The sequence below is a fragment of the Lithobates pipiens genome, unplaced genomic scaffold (genome assembly GCF_037356315.1).
Source record: "Lithobates pipiens isolate NorthernLeopardFrog02 unplaced genomic scaffold, aLitPip1_a1.2 Scaffold_16, whole genome shotgun sequence".
NCBI lineage: Eukaryota > Metazoa > Chordata > Amphibia > Anura > Ranidae > Lithobates > Lithobates pipiens.
The window spans coordinates 336,354,180-336,377,415 of NW_027507748.1; the positions used below are offsets into that span (position 1 = coordinate 336,354,180).

A 23,236-nucleotide genomic window follows, 5' to 3' on the forward strand; every position below is an offset into this window, starting at 1 on the left:
CTCCAGTGGGAGGAGGGAGGGGATGATGAGGTCACTGATGCTACGTGGGTGCCTGATAGAAGAGAGGAGGAGGAGCCACATCTCCAATGGGGCAGGATGCCCTCCAGGGGCCAGCTTAAGATCTGTGCAGCAGATCACACTGTTGCTGTTTTTAACATATGTCTGAAGCATATCAAGCGTGGCCAAAACAGCAGCCGCTTGGGCATTACTTGCTTGACCAGACATATGTCGAACGCCCATGAAGTCCGTTGGTAACAGTACTTAAAAGACCCACACCAAATAACAAGGCCGACCTCTCCCTACTCCTCATCATCTGGGATCTCTAACCCCACTATACCTTCAGTCCTCTCAGAGACCTGCACTGAGGGGAATGAAGGTGTAGAATTTGATGCCCCAAGCATTTGAAGGCAATCTGCTAGCTGTACACCTAAATCCGATTGTAACATGCAAAATTTCCTACCCCACTTGCTAAACTGTCAAAAGAAATTCGGTCCCAGCCATCCACATGCTCAGCGGCTGAATGCAAGTTTGGCTAAATTTCTAGCACTCTAACTGCTGCCTTTTTAGCCAGTAGACTCTGCCCCCTTTCGAGAATTTGTGGAATGTGTGGTACCTCAGTGGCAGGTTCCCAAATGCCATTTTTTTTCTCAGAAGGCAATTCTGGCTTTCTACTGGCATTTGGAAGGCAATGTCTTGGCCTCGTTGAACAGGGCGCTGACTCGCTGACTCATACCGCTGACTCATGGTCCAGCAGGCATGGAAGGGACATTACCTTTCTTTCACGGCACACTGAGTAACCCTGCTCATAGCTGGGAAGGATGCAGGACAGTGTGCAGTAATGCCTGCCCACAGACTCGGTTGATCGGCTCACCTTCATGAAAATGAATCAGTGTTGGATCACCAACTACCAAGCACCTGATGCTGATGTAACCGGTACATTTTTTTATGAATGTGAGATCCCTTGAAGACTGCCTATGCTGATGCTGAGTGACTATCCTATTCTTCCTCAATGTTCATGTTGATAGATTCTAGGAACATTTTTGGTTCTGGGCACCAGCACCAGTGCCTAAAGCCCAATTTTTCTGCCACTGTTTAACAGAGGCATGTAATTATAATTTTGCTGTAATATTTTGCAGCAGGGCTCATTCCTGTGCTTAACTAGAGAATCTGTGAGGGGTTGCAATGTTGTGGCACCAGCACCAGTGCCTAAAGTCCAATTGTTCTGCCCCTGTTTAACAGGGGCATGTAATTACAGTTTTTGCTGTAATATTTTGCAGCAGGGCTTGTTCCTGCACTCAACTAGAGTATCTGTGAGGGGTTGTAGTGTTGTGGGACCGGTGCCTAAGGCCCAATTTTTCTGCCCCTGTTTAACAGGGGCCTGTAATCACAATTGTTGCTGTAATATTTCACAGTAGGGCCTGTTCCTGCGCTCAACAAGAGTATCTGTGAGGCTTTACAGTGTTGTGTGACCACCTCCACTGCCGCCTGAGGCCCAATTTTTCTGCCCCTGTTTAACAGGGACATGTAATTACAATTTTTGATCTAATATTTCACAGCAGGGCCCATTCCTGCACCCATCAAGAGTAACTGTGAGGGCTTACAATGTTGTGGCAACACCACCACCAAAGGCCCAATTTTGCGGACCCTGTTCAACAGGGGCATGTAATTACAATTCTTGATATAATATTTCACAGCAGGGCCCGTTCCAGTGCCCACCAAGAGTAACTGTGAGGGCTTACATTGTTGTGGCACCACCCTCACCAAAGGCCCAATTTTTCTGCCCATGTTCAACAGGGGCATGTAATTACAATTTTTGATATAATATTTCACAGCAGGGCCCATTCCAGCACCCCCCAAGAGTAACTGTAAGGGCTTTCAGTGTTCTGGTACCACCAACACCTAAGGCCCAAATTTCTGCAGAGTATATACAGGTGGTCCCCTACTTTCAAAAATCCAACTTACAAATGACTCCTACTTAGAAATGGAGGTAGACAAGAGGAAGTGAGAGGAAATCTACCCCTAGGAAGGGAAATTCTCTCCTGTAAGAGTTAATATGGGAAAAAGGTGTCTCCACTGATGCTTTATCACTAATCCTTGTTTCCCTAAAAAACCCAAATTTTCAAAATCCAATTGTCATTTGGACAGAAAGTGAGGTGAAAGCTTCTGAACAGGGGTGCAGACAGCAAAACAAATGTTACAGGGGTGATGATAACTCTTCCCTATGTTATCCAAAAAGCTTAAAAATAGATTTTTTGGCTGGAGCTACACTTAATAAATGTACCTGTTCCAAATTACAAACAGATTCAACTTAAGAACAAACCTACAGTCCCTATCTTGTTTGTAACTGGGGGACCGCCTGTATACTGCTGTTTAGAGTATATAGGGCCTGGGGGCCCCACGCCTTTTCTTTTTTTAATTTGGGTGCAGGGTTCCCCTTAATATTCATACAAGAACCAAAGGGCCTGGCAATGGGTTGGGGGGTTACCCATGCCATTTTTCTCAATAATTGTCATCCATATTGCCGGGACATGACATTACATTACAGCCGCAAGCAGTTTTAAATGACTTTTATTCCTTTAGAAATTTTATTTTGTTCAGGGACTGCTCTAAACACAGGAAACACACGCCACTTCACAGGCATACATAGACACCCCCCAGGTACGATATTTAAAGGAATATTTCACGCTTATTTTTTCCCTTAAAGTATCATTAAAATCACTGCTCCAGAAAAAAACAGCCATTTTATAAAACTTTTTTTTGCATTGATACATGGCATATTAGCCTTTAAAAATCACACTTTTGATTTCTCACGTTCGAGTCCTATAGACTTTAATGGTGTTTGAACGTTCGCGCAAACTTTTGGTCCTTTCGCATGTTCTGGATGCAAACCTAACAGGGGTGTGTTCGGCTCATCCCTATTTGGAATGTATTGAAGACAGCTGGCCAGTGTAACAGCCAGGAAGAATATTTAGAAATGAGTCAGCAAAGGCAACCCCCTATATTCCTTTTAGGAAATTATTTTATTAGGATTGCTGTAAATTAGGTTAGCCTGTATAAAGCAAGTTGTTTTTCACTAAAACAGACAACCTTAGTCAAAAAGCACAGCATGAAAAACAAAGAAAAATATATACCTCTTGGATGGAAACTGTACTATTCATTACCTAATCTCTAAAAGCTGTATTTTATGATTTGGTACAATAAATAGTCACCCACAGCAACCTAGCTTTATCAGATTTCAGTTTTCATTAGTTTAGTGTATTCAAAACTGGTTTCTTAACAGTGCACATTGATTTCACCTTTAATAAATAAAGGCTTGGCCATTGTTTTATGCCTAGGAATACATACCTGATTGTTGCACCTCAATTTTTAAAGATGGCTTTTGCTTGTCTTCCTCTGTAGCTGAGTTTTGTCCAAATATTAGAGATGAACTGACCTAGGTGTAAAATTAAGCCGTTATTTTGTCATTATTTTGTCATTTTGCCTGTATAAAAGGGACATTTGCAGAGGTAATACATTTATCATACAAATAATTTTGTTTTTTAAATCTGCTTCCAAATTTAGCTTTGTATCCTGCTCAATTTCATGCCTGAGTACTCAGAGTTTTAATACCTGATATTAGTATCGAGAAAGTGGCCTAAATTATAAAAAATGCAGATTGTTAGTTGTTGGTGTTGAATAATAAATAGGTAAAGTTTATGCAACAGCAGAAAATGGATTTATACTCTTTTTCATTGTAAGGTTTATAAAATATCTTGGGGCTTTGAAAACTGATGTTTAGAACTGGTAACTGGTAAACAAATTACTTGCAAAAAAATGACAGATGAAAGATAACTAATAAGAAAGAGCAAAATATTAAGGACAAATCAAGATACTGCTTCAAACTTACTGCATTACAATAACAAGAACATAACTAGATTATTTAACTTTTTGTGAAAGATGTATCTATTTGAGTGTTATTACAGATTAATACATTCAATTCGCTAACTGCTATTTGTAGTGCTTTCTTAACTGCAGGATTCCTAATTCTAATCAAGGAATGATTCTAATTCACAATAGTACTTTACAAACTGGATTTTCATCCTTTTGCAGCAATCTTACCGTATTTTTCGGACTATAAGGCGCACCGGATTATAAGGCGCACTAGCAACGACCGGCTGATAAAATGGATATTTCCATATATAAGGCGCATCGGACTATAAGGCGCACCGGATTATAAGGCGCACTAGCAACGACCGGCTGATAAAATGGATATTTCCATATATATAAAGCGCATCGGACTATAAGGCGCACGGTCGATTTTGTGAGAAAATTTAGGCTTTTACGTGCGCCTTATAGTCCGAAGGTTTACGTCAAGATGACAGATACTGTTAACAAAGAACTCCAGCGATGTCAACAGGTCATATATAAGGCGCACCGGACTATAAGGCGCACGTTCGTTTTTGGGAGAAAATTTAGGCTTTTACGTGCGCCTTATAGTCCGAAAAATACGGTATATACCGTACATTGAATCACAATGTCATTAATGTTTTGAAAGCAGTGTCTGTACTTCTGTCAAGGGGTTTGCTGTCCATTCCCTTCCTTCCTCCTTGTCTGGGCCCAAGTGTAGCACCAAAGGATATTGGCCATTTCTAGGTCCACAAGTGTTTTGGTACAAACACAGGCTAATTACCTTTTTTTCCTTTCAAAGACTGGAAAAATTAAATGCCTATATGTCCTATTGCCTTAATATTGATGGATATTGTTCATATTTTCAGTGTAAAACAGCTTTTTAAATTTCTATCATCAGCAACATTGGAAACATTCTCTCTAGTCTGAGAGTCCCTTTGGTCGCTTATATTCTTAAAAAAAAAAGCTTGTATACAACTTGCTGACTCATCATTACTAGTGCATATCAAAGGTCTGAAATGAAAACAGGCATATATATCCAAGCCACACACCCAGGACATTAAGCTTGCTTCCTCCAATGTTTGAGTTAAGTCAAGACTGTAACAGCACTTTTGTATTAATTTATAAGCTTGTCTAGATTAAACAGTATTTTTGGACCTGCAAACACTGCTTGCCAAAATGACCTTATCCACATGCTGTGTTACTTTTAACTTCCCCCGCTGACATAACAACTTCTGACCAACACAACCTAAGTACATTTTTAATGCCCTGCTGCAGATTTATGACTAACTTCATGCTCCAGCTCTGCTCTTTGGAAACTGCATTGTTTCTGGTAATGGTCAAACCTACATGTAATGCAGACATTTCTAACTTCAAGCAACATTTTGAGTGCTCCAGTCCCCCTGCTATTTTTATATATGCTAGTTAAATATTATATGTCAAATATGACCCCTGAGGTAGCCTGGGGTATTTTTAGTCATGGTCCAAACAATAAGCAGGTGTTCTACATTGCTTCAATCCCCAACTCATCAATCATTGTCTATTTTGCATTTTGCTAAAGTCCTTTAAAAGCAAGTATACAACATACTTACAGCCAATGTTATATTCATGTAGTGCAACCTCCATATACGGAAGCATGCATACTGACATGAAGACGTTATTGGCTACAGTTAAAGTAGTAAAGTAAATCATTTTTCATCATATGGGCCAAAAACATTTAAAAATGTCATGGTAACAAATTGTGTAGCCTGGACATCTCTTTGTTGTCTTTATATTGTGACATGATAGAGTGTTATCCTTCCAATCGAATATCAGATCCAATTCTTTATAAAGGAAATAGGAAAAATCAGGACTCTTGTAGATCAGCAAGTATAAAATAGGAAGGCATGCCTTGCTGGTGAAAATGACCTTCCTAGCAGTTTAGGTGCTGGTGGCTCCCCGGAAAAAAAAGCACTAGGACACTAGGATAGTATGGAGTAATCCAGGTGTTTTAGTTCAAATGTCACAGAGGTATGAGCCTCCAACAAACAGATGTTTACTTCTAAACTAGGTAGAGGGGTCCTCAACATGGTGAAATAATAAGATCTAAAGAATAAGTGTCAATGTAATACTCTGGCCAGTCATTTTCCATGGGTGTGCAATGGTATGTGGTATATGCGCATCAGTCAGTGACGTGCATAATGCAGGTGTGTGGAGTAAACAGTGATTAATGTGGAGCAAAGTATGCGAACATTATGAGCAAGCAGTTATCTTATGGGGTGATATATTTAAAAAACTCTGGAAGGCAGTGTATTTTTTTCTAAGTACATAAGGAAAGGAAATAATCATAGGATAGTATTCTTTCCTTAAAGTCTAAATGTGCCTTTAGATACAAAATGGCAAGTCTCCAGCTAGTGCTGTTCATCATTCCCTGCTTCTTTCTAAAGCAACAGACATGACTGAACCACGTTGCCATGTTTGTGTACCTGCCAGCTCATCCTGCTGTCTGTGGATGGTAACATCACACATACATATATTATTTCATAGGTCTAGTTATTAAAGAATATCTGTCAAAATGCATTGTTATTCAAACTAAGAATATTGGCCCGTACACACAATCAGACTTTCCGATAACAAAACCGTGGATTTTTGTTCGAAGGGTGTTGGCTCCAACTTGTCTTGCATACACACGGTCACACAAATGTTGGCCAAAATTTCAGAATGTAGTGACGTACAAGACACACGTTATATCTCCATTACGAATGCTAGTTTTATAAGACAGAACGCTTCCGGCTCGTACTTGATTCCGAGCATGCGTGGACTTTTGTGCGACTGACTTGTGTACACGTGATCGGAAAGTCCGACAGCAAAAATTTGTTGGTGGGAAATTTGAGAACCTGCTAGCCAACATTTGTTGGCGGAAAGTCCGACAACAAATGTCCATTGGAGCATACACACGGTGGGACTTACCGCCAACAAGCTCACATCCAACATTTCCCATTGGAAAATCCGATCGTGCGTACGCAGGATATGAGTTAAAAAAAAACATAACCAAAGTTACCTTGAGTAAAATTTTAATCTCCAAATGATCAATAGATTGAAAAATATAAGAAACCAAAGATTTGCTTTAAAGACAACACAATCAGTCAGTCTTTTAAAACATTGGGCAGCCTCACTGACTCATAGAGAATCATTAAAAGCTGCAGAGTGTCTGAAGTTTTCATAGCTTTATCCATCCAAACATATGGGTAGACTATAGTGGCTTTAAGGAAATGTCCCAGTAATAATACATAAATATGAGCACAGAGTTAACCTGCATAGATTCTGGACTCAATCACTTCAGTTATCACAGGTATGGAAGCATATTCAACTGTGCTGTGGGACGGAATATATCTTTTCTTTATTCAAATATACTCAGTGGTGTGGACGTGTTTACATTTACAAATGGAAAAACTTCTATTGTTTTAAGTGTTTTCATAATGTATCTGTTACACAAGTTCTGAAATATCATGCATAAAGTGTGGCTACTTTTCTTAATCTGTAAAGCACTTTGTTCTGTTCTGAGGATTACCTACATTTTTTGGCTATAGTGAGTTTCAAGAAATGTATGAGAAAGACCTAAAAAATAGTATAATGATACCTCATTACCTCTTGAGAAAAGTGAAGTAAAAAGCGCCATGTGATTTTGCACCAAAAGAATGGATTCTGCAAAGACAATTAAAGAAAGAGAAGAAAAAAAAGTATAAAGAAGAAGGCATGCAAGGAGGTAGCAGGAATGAACATATAGGACAATTTTCTCCTTGTAATTGCTGAATTGTTAACTTGTGAGGCTTGACAAAGGAACTACATAGAATGTTTTCTATTATCTGTTTGTCATCTTCTACAGACTTCTAACTAGAACTTATTCCTGTGGCCTGGAACCTTTTGCCTGAAACCAACTGCATTCTCGCATTATGATTTATTACTTTGATAGCTCTTTTGTCATCTTAGCAGCTGTCAAAATTGGGGCAGATATAAGGGTTGCAACCTAGATGCTGACACATAGCAAACTGCAAGAATCTTTGCATGGGAGGTTGGCAGGTGAGAACTGCTAGAGGGATAGGGGGACATGTGCCCCCTGGACCAGTAGTAATTAAAAGGGTTGTAAACCCTTGTGTATTTTCACACCTGTCAGGGACCGGCCCTCCAGCCCCCCCCCCCCCCCGTTTAACTTACCTGAGCCCTGGAACTTCATATGGTGGGGACGCGCTGTCCCTATGCCTGGGGTTCTTTATTGGATAGATTGATAGTAGCACAGCCTTTGGCTCCTGCTGCTGTCAATCAAATCCAATGTTGGGGGCGCGGGGGGTCGGGCCGAGTCATACATTTGGTGGCTATGGATGCCGAATGATGAACTCGAGAGCATGCCCGCAAGGTAACCCCCCGGGAGGGCGCTTCTCCTAGGGGGTTATCCGATGTGGGGAGGAGCCATGAGAGCTGCCAAGGGACCCCAGAAGATGGTGTTTAGGGCCACTCTGTCGAAAATGAGCTGCACAGTGGAGGTAAGTATGACATGTTTGTTAATTATTTTATTTTTTTTAATAATCAAAGCTTTACAATCACTTTAAATATGTTGGACTGGTGGCTTTTACCATTCAGTCATTGTTCAGAGCAGCATCCAATCAATGATACATAATGCTGGGCATTATGTAGAGCTCTGCTTCCCATTCAGACCTGCCATCATGGAACTCAATGCCAGGAAAACTGTCTGAAGATGTTAAAAGGTGTGTCACAATAAACCATGCCCTTTCCCCATGCTCACAAATTACTGTGGCACCAAGGTACACTTTTTTAGCACACAGAAATTTGCCCCTAACATGAAGGATAGCGACACCACCCCCCTGGCCAAGGGTCTCAAGCCCTATCTTGGGAGTTGGCAAGACAGAGGACTGGGGCATTTTTTCTTGAGCAAGTATCTACTGCTAATAAAACAGAGGATTTGAGCAAATCTATGAGACAGAACTGCATGGTAAATATAAGTGCACTGCTATTAATCTATCATGTGAAATATCCAGTGATATCAAATTACATTCAAATAAATAAATAAATATAATAATGTGTACAATTAAAGTTCATATGCTGAAACTTTTCTGCATTGAATTATTGTGACTTCTCAATTATTGTGACTTCTCAATTCATATATCATCCACCCAGCGCCGGGACAAGGGATGGGCAGGAGGGACGACTGCCCTGGGCCCTGTGGTATCATGTGAGGAAGGAAATTGGGGAAGGGGATTTGTGTTGGAAAGGGGGATTTGGGGGGCAGCAGGGAGTATTGTTCTAGGAGGGGAAATTTGGGGGTATGTTAAAATTTAGGGGAAGAAGATTTGTGCTAGGAGGGATGATTGGGGCGCTTTGTGTTGGAAGGGGGGATTTGCAGTGGGGTTATTGGGGGGGGGAATTTTATGGGTAGATAATTTGTGCTAGGAGGAGTGATTTTTTTAGGGGGGGTTGAATTGGGAGGATTTAGGGGATGGGAGGTAAGATTTGTGCTGGGAGGGTGGATTTCAGCAGGAGAACAGATTTTCACTGGGAGGAGGGGGTATTTATGCTTAGGGGGGTGAAAAAGATTAGTGCTCAGTTTTTTTTGGGAGGAGGGATTTTTGATGACACATAATGCTCATGGGGGGCTGCAGTTTGGCATGTTTGCCCTGGGCTCTGGATGACCTTGTCCCGGCACTGCATCCACCACTGCATCCACCACTGTGCAAATCGTGTTTTCAGCAGATTATGTGCACAACTTCACCAGCCACTATACCTGCTCACCTCATACATGAGCCAGAAAGACTTAAAAAGACTTGAAAACAAAACTTCAGATGAAATTAATGAGAGTAACTGTCAGCTCCTGGGGGAAGAGTATACAGAGAGCGCCTTAAACAATAGAGTGACTTTGCCTGGACCAGACACAGCGCTTGTTCCTGAGAATGGTGGAGGAGATGCTGGGAGCAGTAGTGCTACAACTCTCCAGGAGTCTGCAGTAGCCAAAACAAAATTGGAGAGTGGCTGGTCGAATATAGAAGAGATGAGACCATAGCTGAAAGAAAGAAAGGAATTGTTTTGAGTCTTTCTGACTCATGTATGAGGTGAGCAGGTATAACAGCTGGTGAAGGTGTGCAAATAATCTGCTGAAGACAAAATCTGCACAGTGGTGGATGATATATGAATTAGAAAGTCACAATAATTCAAAGCAGAAAAGTTTCAGCATATGAACTTTAATTGTACACATTATTATATTGATTTATGTATTTATTTATTTGAATATAATTTGATATCACTGAATATAATTTGATATCACTGGATATTTCACATGATAGATTAATAGCGCTGCACTTATATTTTTAATTTTATATGTTGTATAGTGACATGTGTACAGCAGCTGTGGGGTACTAATTAGTGAACTTTATAGTTTATTTATAGCACATAACACTTTAGGTAGGTAGTGCTAATTGTCTTTTATACAAGAGAACTGCATGGTAGCCAAAAAGCTGGAACTTAAAATTAATTTCAACCTCAGCATGTTGCAGTATTATATAATCTCTCAATAAAGGTTTTACTCTTTGATAACAAGCAGCCAAGACTGAAAAGTCCTGTTATTGTTATATAATGCAATATCTTCTGCAATAATGGATGGAAACAGATAACTTTGACCATTAAATCACAAATAAGATGTAAGTCATCATATTATATATGTACAACAGTGTGCATAAAATACTTGGCAAAACAACCTAACTACAATAAAAAAAAAAAAAAAAAAAAACAAGGAATTTTCCAATCAGAAACACCTTGACAATAGATTAAGAAAATTAGTTGAAGTAGACTTAAACTTACACCTATTTGTCCCTAACCTCTGTAGCCACCCTGTATTCCATGGGTGTCTAGTAAATATACCTTTTTCCAGTAGTAGTTTTGCTCAAGACAATTGATAGTTTTTCTCACTTGGTTTTTCCGCTATGTTTGAGATTGCTGCAGTACCCTACTGCCACCACTAGGTGTCACTGGCACCTAGGGCAATAGTTATGGGACAGTAGTAATTCTTGTGCTATTGAGTCTTTATGCCCTCTCAGGCTACCAGTAGTAGTTTCCTGTCAGTGGTGCATGCTGGAAAAGGCTTGAGGAGCTCTTTTTCCCTCAGGCTTCTGCTGTGTAGGCCTGAGTCCTATGTTGCTTAGTACAGGATCGTCCAAGCTGCCCTGCCTGGTCAAGAGGGGTATGCCTTTCAAGGAGGAAGAACATGATGAATGTCTGCTGGAGCAGCATTGGTGTCTGCCCTCAGCATATCCCGGAACTCCCTTGGACTAATAGAGTCTGGAAGCCTTGTTGATAATGGAGACTTAACCCTAATCCTCTCTCCCTGTGAAGCTAAAGCAAAAAAACTTGAAAAGACTAACATGACTGGCCGTCTCCCTGCTGGAGGTGAGTCCACCCCGCTACCTCATGGACACTGTTCATTGACTTAAGGCATCATTATTACCATCACAGCTTGTTTACTGATCTATTGCTGCTTCCAAATCTTAGACACAACTGGAGGCATATTCTCTATTAACTAGTTAGAATTTAGGTCTTTATTAAATATAACTAGATCTCTGGAAGATATGCCCAGAGGGTAGTCATTCTTACTGCCTGTGGTCTCCCTGCAGTTGGTCTTTTCCCCGCTAATGACTGTGTCTCTGTGTGGAGGTGGCCATCTTGAGGAAGGCAGGTTTCCGAATGTCAGAGCTGCCTCTCTAATGACATGCAGAAGATGCAGAGGAAGCACAGATCTACAGGATGAATCAAGCAGAATTGGAGAGATGCGTGTGGTGCATTTTCTTCTCCAGCAAGCAGCACGGTAGTGACATCACAAAATGTAACTTCTAATCTGGTAAGTTTACCAGTCACGGGCAGCTGGGTATCCAAATGGTCTATGTTATATACAAAACTATTTTCAACTGTACAGACAAACAAAAAAAGGAAAGATCAGCGTTTAATGAAATTAAACAACCAAAAAAAAAAAAAAGGAAAGATCAGTGTTTAATGAAATATAAAACATTTGCTGACTCTTCTCAGTCCCCCCACACAAATCACAAGAGATAGGATTAATGTGGCTTATATTATTCTGCTGCTAGTGCATATTCATATAATGGCGAACTTCCCATTTTTACCTAAATCTTGGTAAAGCAAAAACTCACAATTTTGCTCACCTCTAACAAGGGTGTTATTAGTCTATCCATTTATTCTTAGTTTTTTTTCTGATTTCCAAACTTTTGCTTCCTTTCCTGATCTCTGCTCCATCTGACTATGTTTCTTGGTTTTCTTTCTTATGCTTTGGTTCTGACTTTACACCTCTTGACCTCTATCCTTTTGTCTAATCCTTCTGAACTTCTTTGTTGTCATGGCTACTCATCTGGTTTGTTAAGACATGGGAGCACACAAGTACTAGTGTATGCATACACAGTGTGTGTATAAATATACAGTGCCTTGAAAATGTATTCATACCCCTTGACATTTAACACATTTTGTCATGTTTTATGTGATAGACCAACACAAAGTGCCACATAATTGTGAAGCAGAAGGAAAACAATAAATGGTTTTCAATTTGTTTTACAAATAAATATCTGAAAGTGTGGCATGCATTTGTATTAAGCCCCCCTGAGTCATTACGTTGTAAAATCACCTTTTTTTGAGTATGTCTCTACCAGTTTTTTACATCTAGAGAGTGACATTTTCACCCATTCTTCTTTGCAAAATAGCTAAAGCACTGTCAGATTGGATGAAGAGCATCTGTGAACAGCAATTTTCAAGTCTTGCCACAGATATGATATATCCATCATGTCCGGAAGGCCACCATGGAGAGGAAGACGCTCACAGGCCACTAAAAGAGGGCAAGCAGCCTGTCTACAGTCAACAGTGCTGGTCGTGGACATGGTGCATCCTCTGCAGGTGGCCTTGGGGCACGCTTGTCCTTTTTTTCTGCTGCTGGCTGTGTTATTAGGCTAGAACATGCAGAAGAGTTGGTGGAGTGGATAACAAAGCTGCCCTCATCCTCTGTCACCCAGGCTCAGAGTAGTTTGCCTTCATACACAGCTGCCAAAGCGATATATTCAACCTGCTCCTTGTCCACAGTCACTCCTTCTGTAGCCCCACCATCGTGCACGGAGGAGTCCCCAGAACTATTGAACCACAGTGTCGAGTACATGCTGCTGAAGGATGTGCAGCAATTTGTAGGCTCCGATGTTGGTTCCCAGGTTGAGGAAGGGAGTGAAGTAAGCCTAGAGAGAGGGGGTGCCCGAGAAGAACAAGAAACTGGCAGTCCTGTTTCCCCAGCTGCAGCATACTGCCAAGTTTGCTCCAGTGACGAGAACGGAGGGAACGATGAGATCACTAACTGTACTTGGGTGCCTGAGAGAAGAGAGGAGGAGGCCCAACTTCAACGAGGCTGGATGTCCTCTAGGGGGCAGCTTAAGGGCAGACACCCTATTGCATCACACCGCAGAGCTCTGCAGGTGCAGGGCGCTGCTGACTCCCCACTGACTTTTAAAAGTTCCTTGGTGTGCAGCAGATTACACCGTTGCTGTTTGCAACCTATGTCTGAAGTGGATCAAGTGTGGCCAAAACAGCAGCTGCTTGGGCACCACATGCTTGACCAGACATATGACACCTGCCATGCAGTCTGTTGGCAACAGCACTTGAAAGACCCACATGAAAGAAAAAGGTGGACTTCTCCTTGCTCCTCATCTGGGATCTCCAACCCTACTATACCTTCTGTACTCTTAAAAAACATGCACTTACAGGAATGAAGGTATAGCAATAGGTGTCCCAAGTACTTGCAGCCATCTGATTTTTATTTATTTATTAACAAACAATTTTTATTATTGCAGAAGGTCATAGTTTAGTACAAATGTATAACAGAAACATAGGTACATCCAATATATATCAATTATATACTTAATATGAGGTGAATGATATATATAAAAAAGAACATAGCAATACAACGTAAGAACAATAATGGTGATATCTAAGAATGAATTTTTCTTATAAGGTTATATAATTTACATCACAGTTTTTTTTCTTAAATTATATTTATTTTTGGGTTACAATAGGTGACATTAGTGTATAGTAGTATGGTGGATTTGCTCTGAGAGTTTTATTTGTTCCATTCTACTGAATACCTGGGACCAAGGAACTGTTGATAAGTGCCAGTTAACAGCTATCATCCAGTGGAGTGAGTTAAACAGTGTGTGTATTAATCTAGTATGCTGTGTGGGTACATTAGGTATAGGAGCAAACAATAAACACATCTTAGGAGTGATTGGAATTGTTTTGCCTATAATATGTTCAATCTTAGTGTCTGCTTGTAACCATATGGGTTTCAAAATTTTGCAGTTCCAGAAGGTATGTAAGATGGTGCCTTGATCTGGGCATCCCCTAAAACAAGTTGGGGATACCGATGGTTAAAATTAGTTCATTTTAAAGGGAGATAGGTATCATCTGGTGTGTATTTTTATGGCTGTTTCTCTCGCCGAAAATGAGTACATTTCTGTGTAAAAAATTGGTCCATTCTCTGAGAGAGAAAAATCATTTAAACAACAGTAAATATGAGAGATCAAGCCCCTATGTAATGTTAGAAAGAAGTATTTTTGGTAGTACATTTCAATTTGAGTATAATGGGGTAATTCTGAAATTGGGAAATTATATAGTTCACATAAAACTGAAAAAGGGCAAAATTTGTTATTTAGGGATAGGGATTTATCGGCGTATAACACACACTTTTTTCCCCTTAAAAGCAGGGGAAAATCGTGGGTGCGTGTTATACACCAATCCCCCGAAATTCTGAGCCTCTGGGCGGCTTTCAGCCGCCTTCGGCTCTTCAAGACGACTTTTGGGCCGCCTTCAGCTCTTCTTGGCAGCTTTCGGCCGTTCTCGGAAGCTTTCGGCTCTTCTCGGCGGCCAAAAGCTTCCGGCCGCCTTCGGCTCTTCTCGGCGGCCGAAAGCTTCCGAGAACGGCCGAAAGCTGCCCGAGAAGAGCCGAAGGCGGCCGGAGGCCTGCCGAGAACTACCGCACGCCGCCAAGATACACATCCGGCTCTGTATCTCGACAGCGGCATTTTTAAAAAATAAAATAGACACGGCTGCAATGGGGGACAAGACTGCAATGGGGGACAAGACTGCATAAGGCTGCAATGGGGGACAAGACTGCATAAGGCTGCAATGGGGGACAAGACTGCACTGGTGGACAAGGCTGCATAAGGCTGCAATGGTGGACAAGGCTGCATAAGGCTGCAATGGTGAACAAGGCTGCAATGGTGGACAAGGCTGCAGATGACACTGATGGGCATATAAATGTAAGTTTTTTTTTTCCCCCTTAAACTTCCCTCCTAAAAGTTTTTCCTTAAAATTCCCTCCTAAACTTGGGGTGCGTGTTATACGCCGGCGCGTGTTATACGCCGATAAATACGGTAGTGAGGTTGCGTAACTTCCATATACAGAAAGTACTACAATTCCTAAAGGCTGGGGGGAAGCTGGGGTCTCCTATAAAGGCTGCTGAGTAAGATAATGGGAAGATCTTTCTGGGTTGAATAGACTTGGACCATAATATACCTTGAAGATGAAATGGTATAATTGAGTGTTCTTCAAAATGAAACCAAGCAATTTGATTTGAAGGAGAAAACCATTGAGCTAACTGTGTAAATCTTGCGGCTAAATAATAACACCATATGTTAGGAAGGCTCAAACCACCATTGGATTGATATCTGTGCATGAGAGTGTAACTAAACCTTGTTTTTTTTGTTGAGCCATATAAATTTGTTAGTTTCTCTTTGTAGGGAGTCTCGCATACTTTTAGGGATCTGTATGGGTAAAGCACTAAAACAAAATAGTAGTTTAGGTAAAATCACCATTTTGGTAGCTATTATTCTCCCCAAAAAGGAGATGTGATAATTAGACCATAATTTTAGTAGTGTTTCAATATTTTTGAATAGTGATGGTTTGAAAAAGAGTTTTATAAGATGGGGTAAGGGGGATGCCCAAATATTTAAAAGAATGTGATGTCCGGGTGAAAGAGAATCTCTCTTGCAAAAATGTCATTAACAAATGTAGAATATTTATAGGCATTGAAAGTACATTTTGATAAATTAACCCCTAGGTCGATGAGATCCTGAAATCTTTCTAGTTCTTTGATAAGGTTTGGAAGGGAAATTAAGGGGTCTGAAAGGAACATCAAAATGTCATAAGTGTATAGGCTCAGTTTGAAGTCTTTTAGGCCTTTGGAATAGCCTTTAATATTGACATTATTTTGAATGGCACATGCAAAGGGCTCCATGGCTAGGGCAAAAAGGAGAGGGGAAAGGGGGCACCCCTGTCTAGTACCTTTACCTAATGCAAAGAACTCCCCTGGAAGTCTTATTCTAGTTTGAGGATTTTGATATAACGCTCTAAAGCCATGCATGAATTTATTGCAAAGACCGTATTTGGGGAGTTGTAGTTCCAGGTACGACCAACTGACACTATCAAAGGCCTTGTGGATATCAAGGATAAGAATAGCTACTGGGTTTACATATAGGTTAGCATCCTGTATTATATTTATGACAAGCCTTAAATTGTCAGTAATCTGTCTGCCTGGAATAAAACCTGTTTGGTCTGGGTGGATTAATGAGGTGATGACTGCAGCCATTCTGTCCGCTAGCAAACGACCAAAAATTTGGAGGTCATTATTTATAACTGATATTGGGCGGTAGTTCTGTGTTAAGGTGTGATCTTTATGGAGCTTGGGTAATAGATACATTTTGGCTAGAAGCATTTCCTGTGGGAATTTAATGCCTTGTAAAATATAATTGTATAATTTGGATAAATGAGGGGCCAGAATATGGAAAAAAAAATTATAATAAAGGGTAGAATACTCATCTGGACCAGGTGCTATGAAAGTTTTTAGGGACTTAAAAATCTCAGTTATTTTAATAGCGGTACATGGTGCGTTCAGTTCAATTTGCTGGGCAGACAGACTTGGAAGCAGAACATCTCCAAGCCAATTCAGAGAAGAATTCTTTGGTGAAGAATGAAGAGCAAAAAGCAAATTTTTGGAGAAATCTGAGAAAATCTCCATGACTTCTTTAGGGTGAGTGACTAAATTCCCATTAGAATTGCGTAATTTGTAGCCATGTGGCTACATGGTAGAAGCATATAAGCATACAAAAGTAATATGATATACCAACTGGTGTCATTTTAAAGGACTAGTTCAGCTGTTTACTTTGAGTAGTCATTTAAACTTGCAAGCTTTCAACACTTTTAATAACTTTTCTTTGAACTTGATGGAAAAATTGGAAATCTTTGATCATTATTTCCTTTTAATTCCTGTGTTTTCGGCGATGCTGTATTTTTGAGAGAAAGCCATGTTAGCCAAAGGAATCCTCACCCTGATCCTCAGGCATCCATATTTCTGAAGGATTGTCGCCATCTTCTTTGATTTCGACATGTGGCTTGGGTAGCACAGATAGGTGACGTGTGGGGAGTAGTAGGAGGTCTTGCAACTGCAACCCAATCTAAAAGCCCCAACTTCACCAGGAGATCTTTACCTTCCGAGACATTGAAGACTGTGTAGATAGTGCCATTGTGTGGTACTGTTAATTTAAATGGAAATCCCCACCATGTATCTAATGTGAACAGATTGTAGTACAGAGGTTATTTCCTTCAATTTACATCTCCTTTCCAGGGTAGCTTAGGAGATGTAAGGAAAATTTTTAATTTTTGTGCCTTCCAATTCTATGTTGTGCAAGTTTCTGGATGCTCTTAATATATTTTCTTTTGTGATGCACAGAATGATGTCACCTGGAGGTTTGTTTGGAGGTGGTTTAGGACGCAAGGCCCTATGGAGTCTGTCACATGCAAATGAGGATGGAGGTGACTCAGGACTGCAGGCATCAGGTCAGATATTGATTCTAGGATGGCATGAATCCTTATGTTGTTCCTGTGGTTTTGATTATCTAAATCTTCCTCCTGCGATTGTCATTGCAAGTAATAGTTCATCATGCTTGGCCTCCAGAACATCTGTCATCTGTTGCTATTGCTATTTCTGAGTTTGCTTGTTGTTTTTTGGAGCTCATATGGTATTTTATCAGAAATTTTTTCGTAAATCTTAGTTAAGCTGGCATCTAAATCAGCTTTTGTTGCTGAAAACTGTACTTAGTGTGGCTGTAGAGGCAGGAGTTGTCTCGTTGAGGTCTGTAGGTGATGTAACTGATTGAATTTGCTATGCATGTTGGATCCTAGACTGTCTATGCTGACTATCCTATACCATATTTTTGGTTCGGGACACCACCGCCACCACCCAAGGCCCAATTTTTCTGCCCCTGTTTAACAGTGGCCTGTAATTACAATTTTTGATATAATATTTCACATCAGGGCCCGTTCCTACACTCACCAAGAGTAACTGTAGTTAGTAGCTGTGAGGGCTTACAGTGTTATGGTACCAACAACTAAGGCCCAATTTTCTGCAGAGTATATAGGATAATCCAAATCGCTTGCACAGTGATAAGAGGACATTTCTCTAGGCCAGGAGGTCCTCATCCAGTGTTCCTCATGAAACACAGATCCTGGAACACTTCCAAGTGTAGTGATCACTCCCCCGGATCCAAGCTCCCTTGGCAATTCACTTTTGGGGATAGCATCCTGTCAGCAATGAGGAATGTGCCTAGTCTCCTGAGTGGCTGTAGGTTATATGGACAAGCCAACTTTGATAGCTAGGTTGAAGTTAGGATTTCTGACAAAACATCCCATTTGCAGCAAGTCTAAGCACAAAATTATCACTGTGGGTGGGATCCATATAATTGTTTAGACAGGCTGTAGGTGGTACTTTAAGGCAAAGATCATGCATGCCATTTTGTATTTACATGCAGTTCATAGCTTATATTATCAGAAGAAAACTTCTCATCTTCCCATTATATTATTTTGGATCTTATAAAAGATGAAGCATATCCCCCCCCTTAACTGAATGAGTGCTTACAACAGACAGTGTAGTTCCTCCAATGTGAGATGATCACCTCTCCCTCTCTGCTGATTATTTAGTCTTCAGGTTTTAAATATTCTTTTGATGGATTGTGAGGTAATATTTAAATTACTCGTATTTATCGTCACAAGCCTGCAGGGTTCTGTCAGCAGATATAACTTAGGAACATACAATATCTGTAAGACTATTATACTGCTTTCTCTATCTAAAGTTACATCTAGTCCCCGATGACAAAAAATTGGTTTGTTCAGGAAATTGATTGTTCCACAATGTCACAATCCATATGAGTACCTGAGTACCTGTCACTGTCCATATGAGTACCTTAGTACCTATCACCGCCCTTCAGAGTACCCGAATAACAGTCACCAGTCCATCAGAGTACCTGTCAGCAGGCCATCAGACTACGCGAGTACCTGTCACCAGGCCACCAGAGTACCCGAGTACCTGTCACCAGGCTATTAGAGTATCCAAGTTGTCACAGTCCATCAGAGTACCCAAGTACCTGTCACCAGCCCATCAGAGTACCCGAGTACCTGTCACCAGCCCATCAGAGTACCTGAGTACCTATTTGCAGCCCATGCCTCGTAGAATATACGTTGGGGTGTTTGCTTTCCAAAATGGGGTCATTTGGTGGGTAATTCCACTGACCTGGTGCTCCAGGACCTTCAAAAGTGTTATAGGTATTAATGAAATGAGATGTGTAATTTATGCTCGTAGAACGCCTGACGGTACTACTTCAATGTTCGGCCTCTCTATGTGGCCAGGCTGTGTAAAAGTCTCACACATATGGTATTGCCATACTCGGGAAGAGTAGCAGAATGTGTTTTGGGGGGTAATTTTTGCTATATACATGCTATGTGTTAGAAATATCTTATAAATTGACAACAAAAATGTGTTTTCATTTTTTTTCCCACATTTTTCAAAAACATCTGTAAAAAAATGAACCGTTCAAAAGACTCATTATGCCTCACAGATTATACTTTGGAGTGCTTGCTTTCCAAAATGGGGTAATTGTGTGGGCAATTCCATTGTCCTGGTGCTCCAGGGCATTCAAAAGTGTAATAGGTGGTTGTGAAATGAGATGTGTAATTTTTGCCCGTAGAACGCCTGAAGGTGCTACTTCAATGTTGGTGCTCTGTATGTGGCCAGGCTGTGTAAAAGTCTCACACATGTGATATCGTCATACTTGGGAAGAGTAACAGAATCTATTTTGGGGTGTAATTTGTTGTATGCATATGCTGTGTATGAGAAATAATCTGATAATATGACAATTTTGTAAAAAATTAAAAAAATCTTCATTTTGCAAAGAATTGTGGAAAAAAATGAAAACTCACCATGGTACTTACTTAATACCTTGGAATGTCTACATTCTAAAAAGAGGTCATTTGGGGGGTATTTGTACTTTCCTGACTTGTTAGTGTCTCAAGAAATTAGATACACCTGGTGTACTGAAGGCCTCATCAGATGTGATCAATTTTCAGTGATTGGCACTATAGATTGTAGACGCTATAACTTTCACAAAGACCAAATAATATACACTAATTTGGGTTATTTTTACCAAAGATATGTAGCAGTATAAATTCTGGCCAAAATTTATGAAGAAAAATTAGTAATTAGCAAACGTTTATGATAGAAACGTTTTTTTTAATTTATAGCACAAAAAATAAAAAATAAACACTAGTGATTAAATACCACTAAAAGAAAGCTCCATTTGTGTCGAAAAAAGGACGGAAGTTTCATATGGGTACAGTGTTGCATGACTGAGTAATTGTCATTCAAACTGTGAGAGCGCAGAAAGCTGAAAATTGGTCTGGACAGGAAGGGGGTGTAAGTGCACTGTATTGAGGGGGCTAAAGGGAAACATTAGGAATATACAAATCCTTCAAATAACATGTTTCTAGGATGCATTAAACCTGTACGTAAAGTTGCAGAGCAATACAATGTACTCCTTTAAAACTGATTGTTTCCAAACAGTGGCCCAGGATCTGTCTTGTAGCAGTAGTAGCACTAAATTACAGGTTCCCGGTAGGCTGATGTTCACAAGTAAATGATTCTGGGTGAACTGTTTCAAACTAAGGGGGTACCCAGAAATGACCCCCTATATGAAGGCATAAGAGGTACATAGGACTCCTACTCATTCATACAAAATGGTAAACAGTAAATAAGGACACCTAAAAAGTTTTTGAGTCCTTAAAAATAACAAAAAAAAAACCTTGCTATGTACATCCATTGTCAGTCTCGTGGTCCAGTAAGGCATATCCATGTTAAACATGATGATGCCTGACAATAGCCCAAAGATAAAAATCCTGCGACCGGACTTCCGGTTCCGGCGCCGCATGGAGTAGCTGTCTCTCCTCACAGCTCCCGCAAACCGCCCTATAAATCTGCCTCAAAAATCTGCGTTTTCGCTCAAAACGATCCCAGCTACCCTCTACACGAATTCGATCGCAAGATGGACCGGTTCGTGGAAAAAAACGGGCCGCGATCGTATGCAGCCGCTACCGCGCGGTCGGCCCTGCCGCAAATCGAGGCCCCGGTTTTGGCCTACACGGAACCGGCCTGCACGGCCTATCCAGCGGAGACGGCCCCAGACATGGAGGTAGGCGATCAGTCAGCTTCACTCTCTACTCAGAGAGGCTCCGTGTCTCCACAACCCCGGGCCCCTCCACAAATCTCCAGCCCTGCAACACCCCAGCATATGCAGCAACCTCACTTACCTCAACCACTGCAGGATCAACACACTGAGACTCTGGCTCAAGCTGTGGCTGCTCTTCTCTCCCCTATGATTGCAGCATCAGTAGAGAAGGCTGTCAGCGCAGGCATGCAAAAGATTCAAGCCCAGCTAGGGGAACATGCCTCCCGACTGAATGAAGCTGAACACTGTATATCAAATCTTGAGGAAGAACTCTACCAGATGCAATCCCTTGAACATGCCCAAGACAGAACGAACAAATACATACTGGAAAAACTCGATGACCTCGAAAATGGGTCCAGGAGGAGCAACCTGCGGTTTGTAGGACTCCCTGAATCGCTTCCTCAATCTGCTCTTTCAGAATTCTGTGCCCGCCGCATTCCCGAGGCACTGGGTCTGGGAGGCCCCTGCACAGTGGAACGTGCTCACCGAGTGGGAGCCTTTAACTCTGAACGTAAAACACTGCGCCCAATAATCGCCAAATACCTCAACTACTCCGACAAAGCCGCCATATTGCAACAATACCGACAGTCCAGATCTTTGCAGATTGATGGTATCAAAATTCTAATCTTTGCTGACTACTCGGCGGACGTTTCCAAGAAACGCAAGGCCTTTCAGCACATCTGCGCAGAACTTCATCAACGTCAACTCAAGTTCACCCTGGCATTCCCGGCCATTCTGCGGATCAAAACACCCGCCGGGGAACAACTCTCTTTTCAAGATCCGGAGGAGGCGGTGTCCTTCTTGAAATCTTCCCGCTCGGGCTCCCACCTCAGTCCCGCACCTAAAGCCCCGCCAGTCAACCGAGCCTTGGATCAACGGAGCCCAAGGAAAGACTCTCCCAAGCGTTTTAGGGCCTCGGGCCCCACACAACATGGCCTAACTGCCCGCTGAGGGACGATGTACTCAACGGTGCCCCCCCGGCGCACTCTCATTTCTTTCCCAGATGGCCCTACCTGGCCCCCACCCGACCTGGTCAAGGTGAACTGTTTTTGGACTCTCCTTCCTGAACTGTCCACACCTCTCAGGTACTGCAACTCCCTTCTCATTGGCCTACTGCAACTCCCTTCTCATTGGCTTACCTCTACATAGTCTATCACCTCTTCAATCCATTATGAATGCCTCTGCCAGACTCATCCACCTTACCAATCGCTCTGTGTCTGCTACTCCTCTCTGTCAATCCATCCACTGGCTTCCACTCAGCCAAAGAATTAAATTCAAAATACTAACAATTACATACAAAGCCATCCACAACTCTGCCCCCAGCTACATCACTAGCTTAGTCTCTAAATACCAACCTACTCGTCCTCTTCGTTCCTCTCAAGACCTCCTGCTCTCTAGCTCCCTCATCACCTCCTCCCATACTCGCCTCCAGGACTTTTCCAAAGCCTCCTCAATCCTATGGAATGCCCTACCCCAATCTGTCCGCTTATCTCCTACTTTATTAGCTTTTAGACGATCCCTGAAAACACTTCTCTTCAGAGAAGCCTACCCCACCCACACCTAACTGTATTTTCATTTTCTCCATCAGCTCACCCCCCACAGTTATTACCTTTTGTTTCAACTTGACCCTCCCTTCTAGATTGTAAGCTCTAACGAGCAGGGCCCTCTGATCCCTCCTGTATTGATCTGTATTGTAAGTGTACTGTCTGCCCTCATATTGT

The 23,236-nt window shown here is 41.4% G+C and overlaps 1 protein-coding gene across 4 annotated transcripts in view; it reads right to left on the bottom strand.

Annotated features, from left to right (window-relative positions):
* Nucleotides 1-23,236, bottom strand: part of LOC143982784 (uncharacterized) — a 181,398-nt gene that overhangs the window by 126,034 nt on the left and 32,128 nt on the right. For 3 of the 4 annotated variants that reach the window (XM_077481793.1, XM_077481794.1, XM_077481792.1), the window contains exons 3-4: nt 7,513-7,569; nt 3,346-3,433 (exon numbers count right to left, since the gene is read on the bottom strand). In XM_077481793.1, coding sequence (XP_077337919.1) covers nt 3,346-3,433; nt 7,513-7,569 — 145 coding nt within the window. The remainder of the gene's footprint in view (nt 1-3,345; nt 3,434-7,512; nt 7,570-23,236) is intronic. The other variant, XM_077481795.1, reaches the window with a different exon arrangement.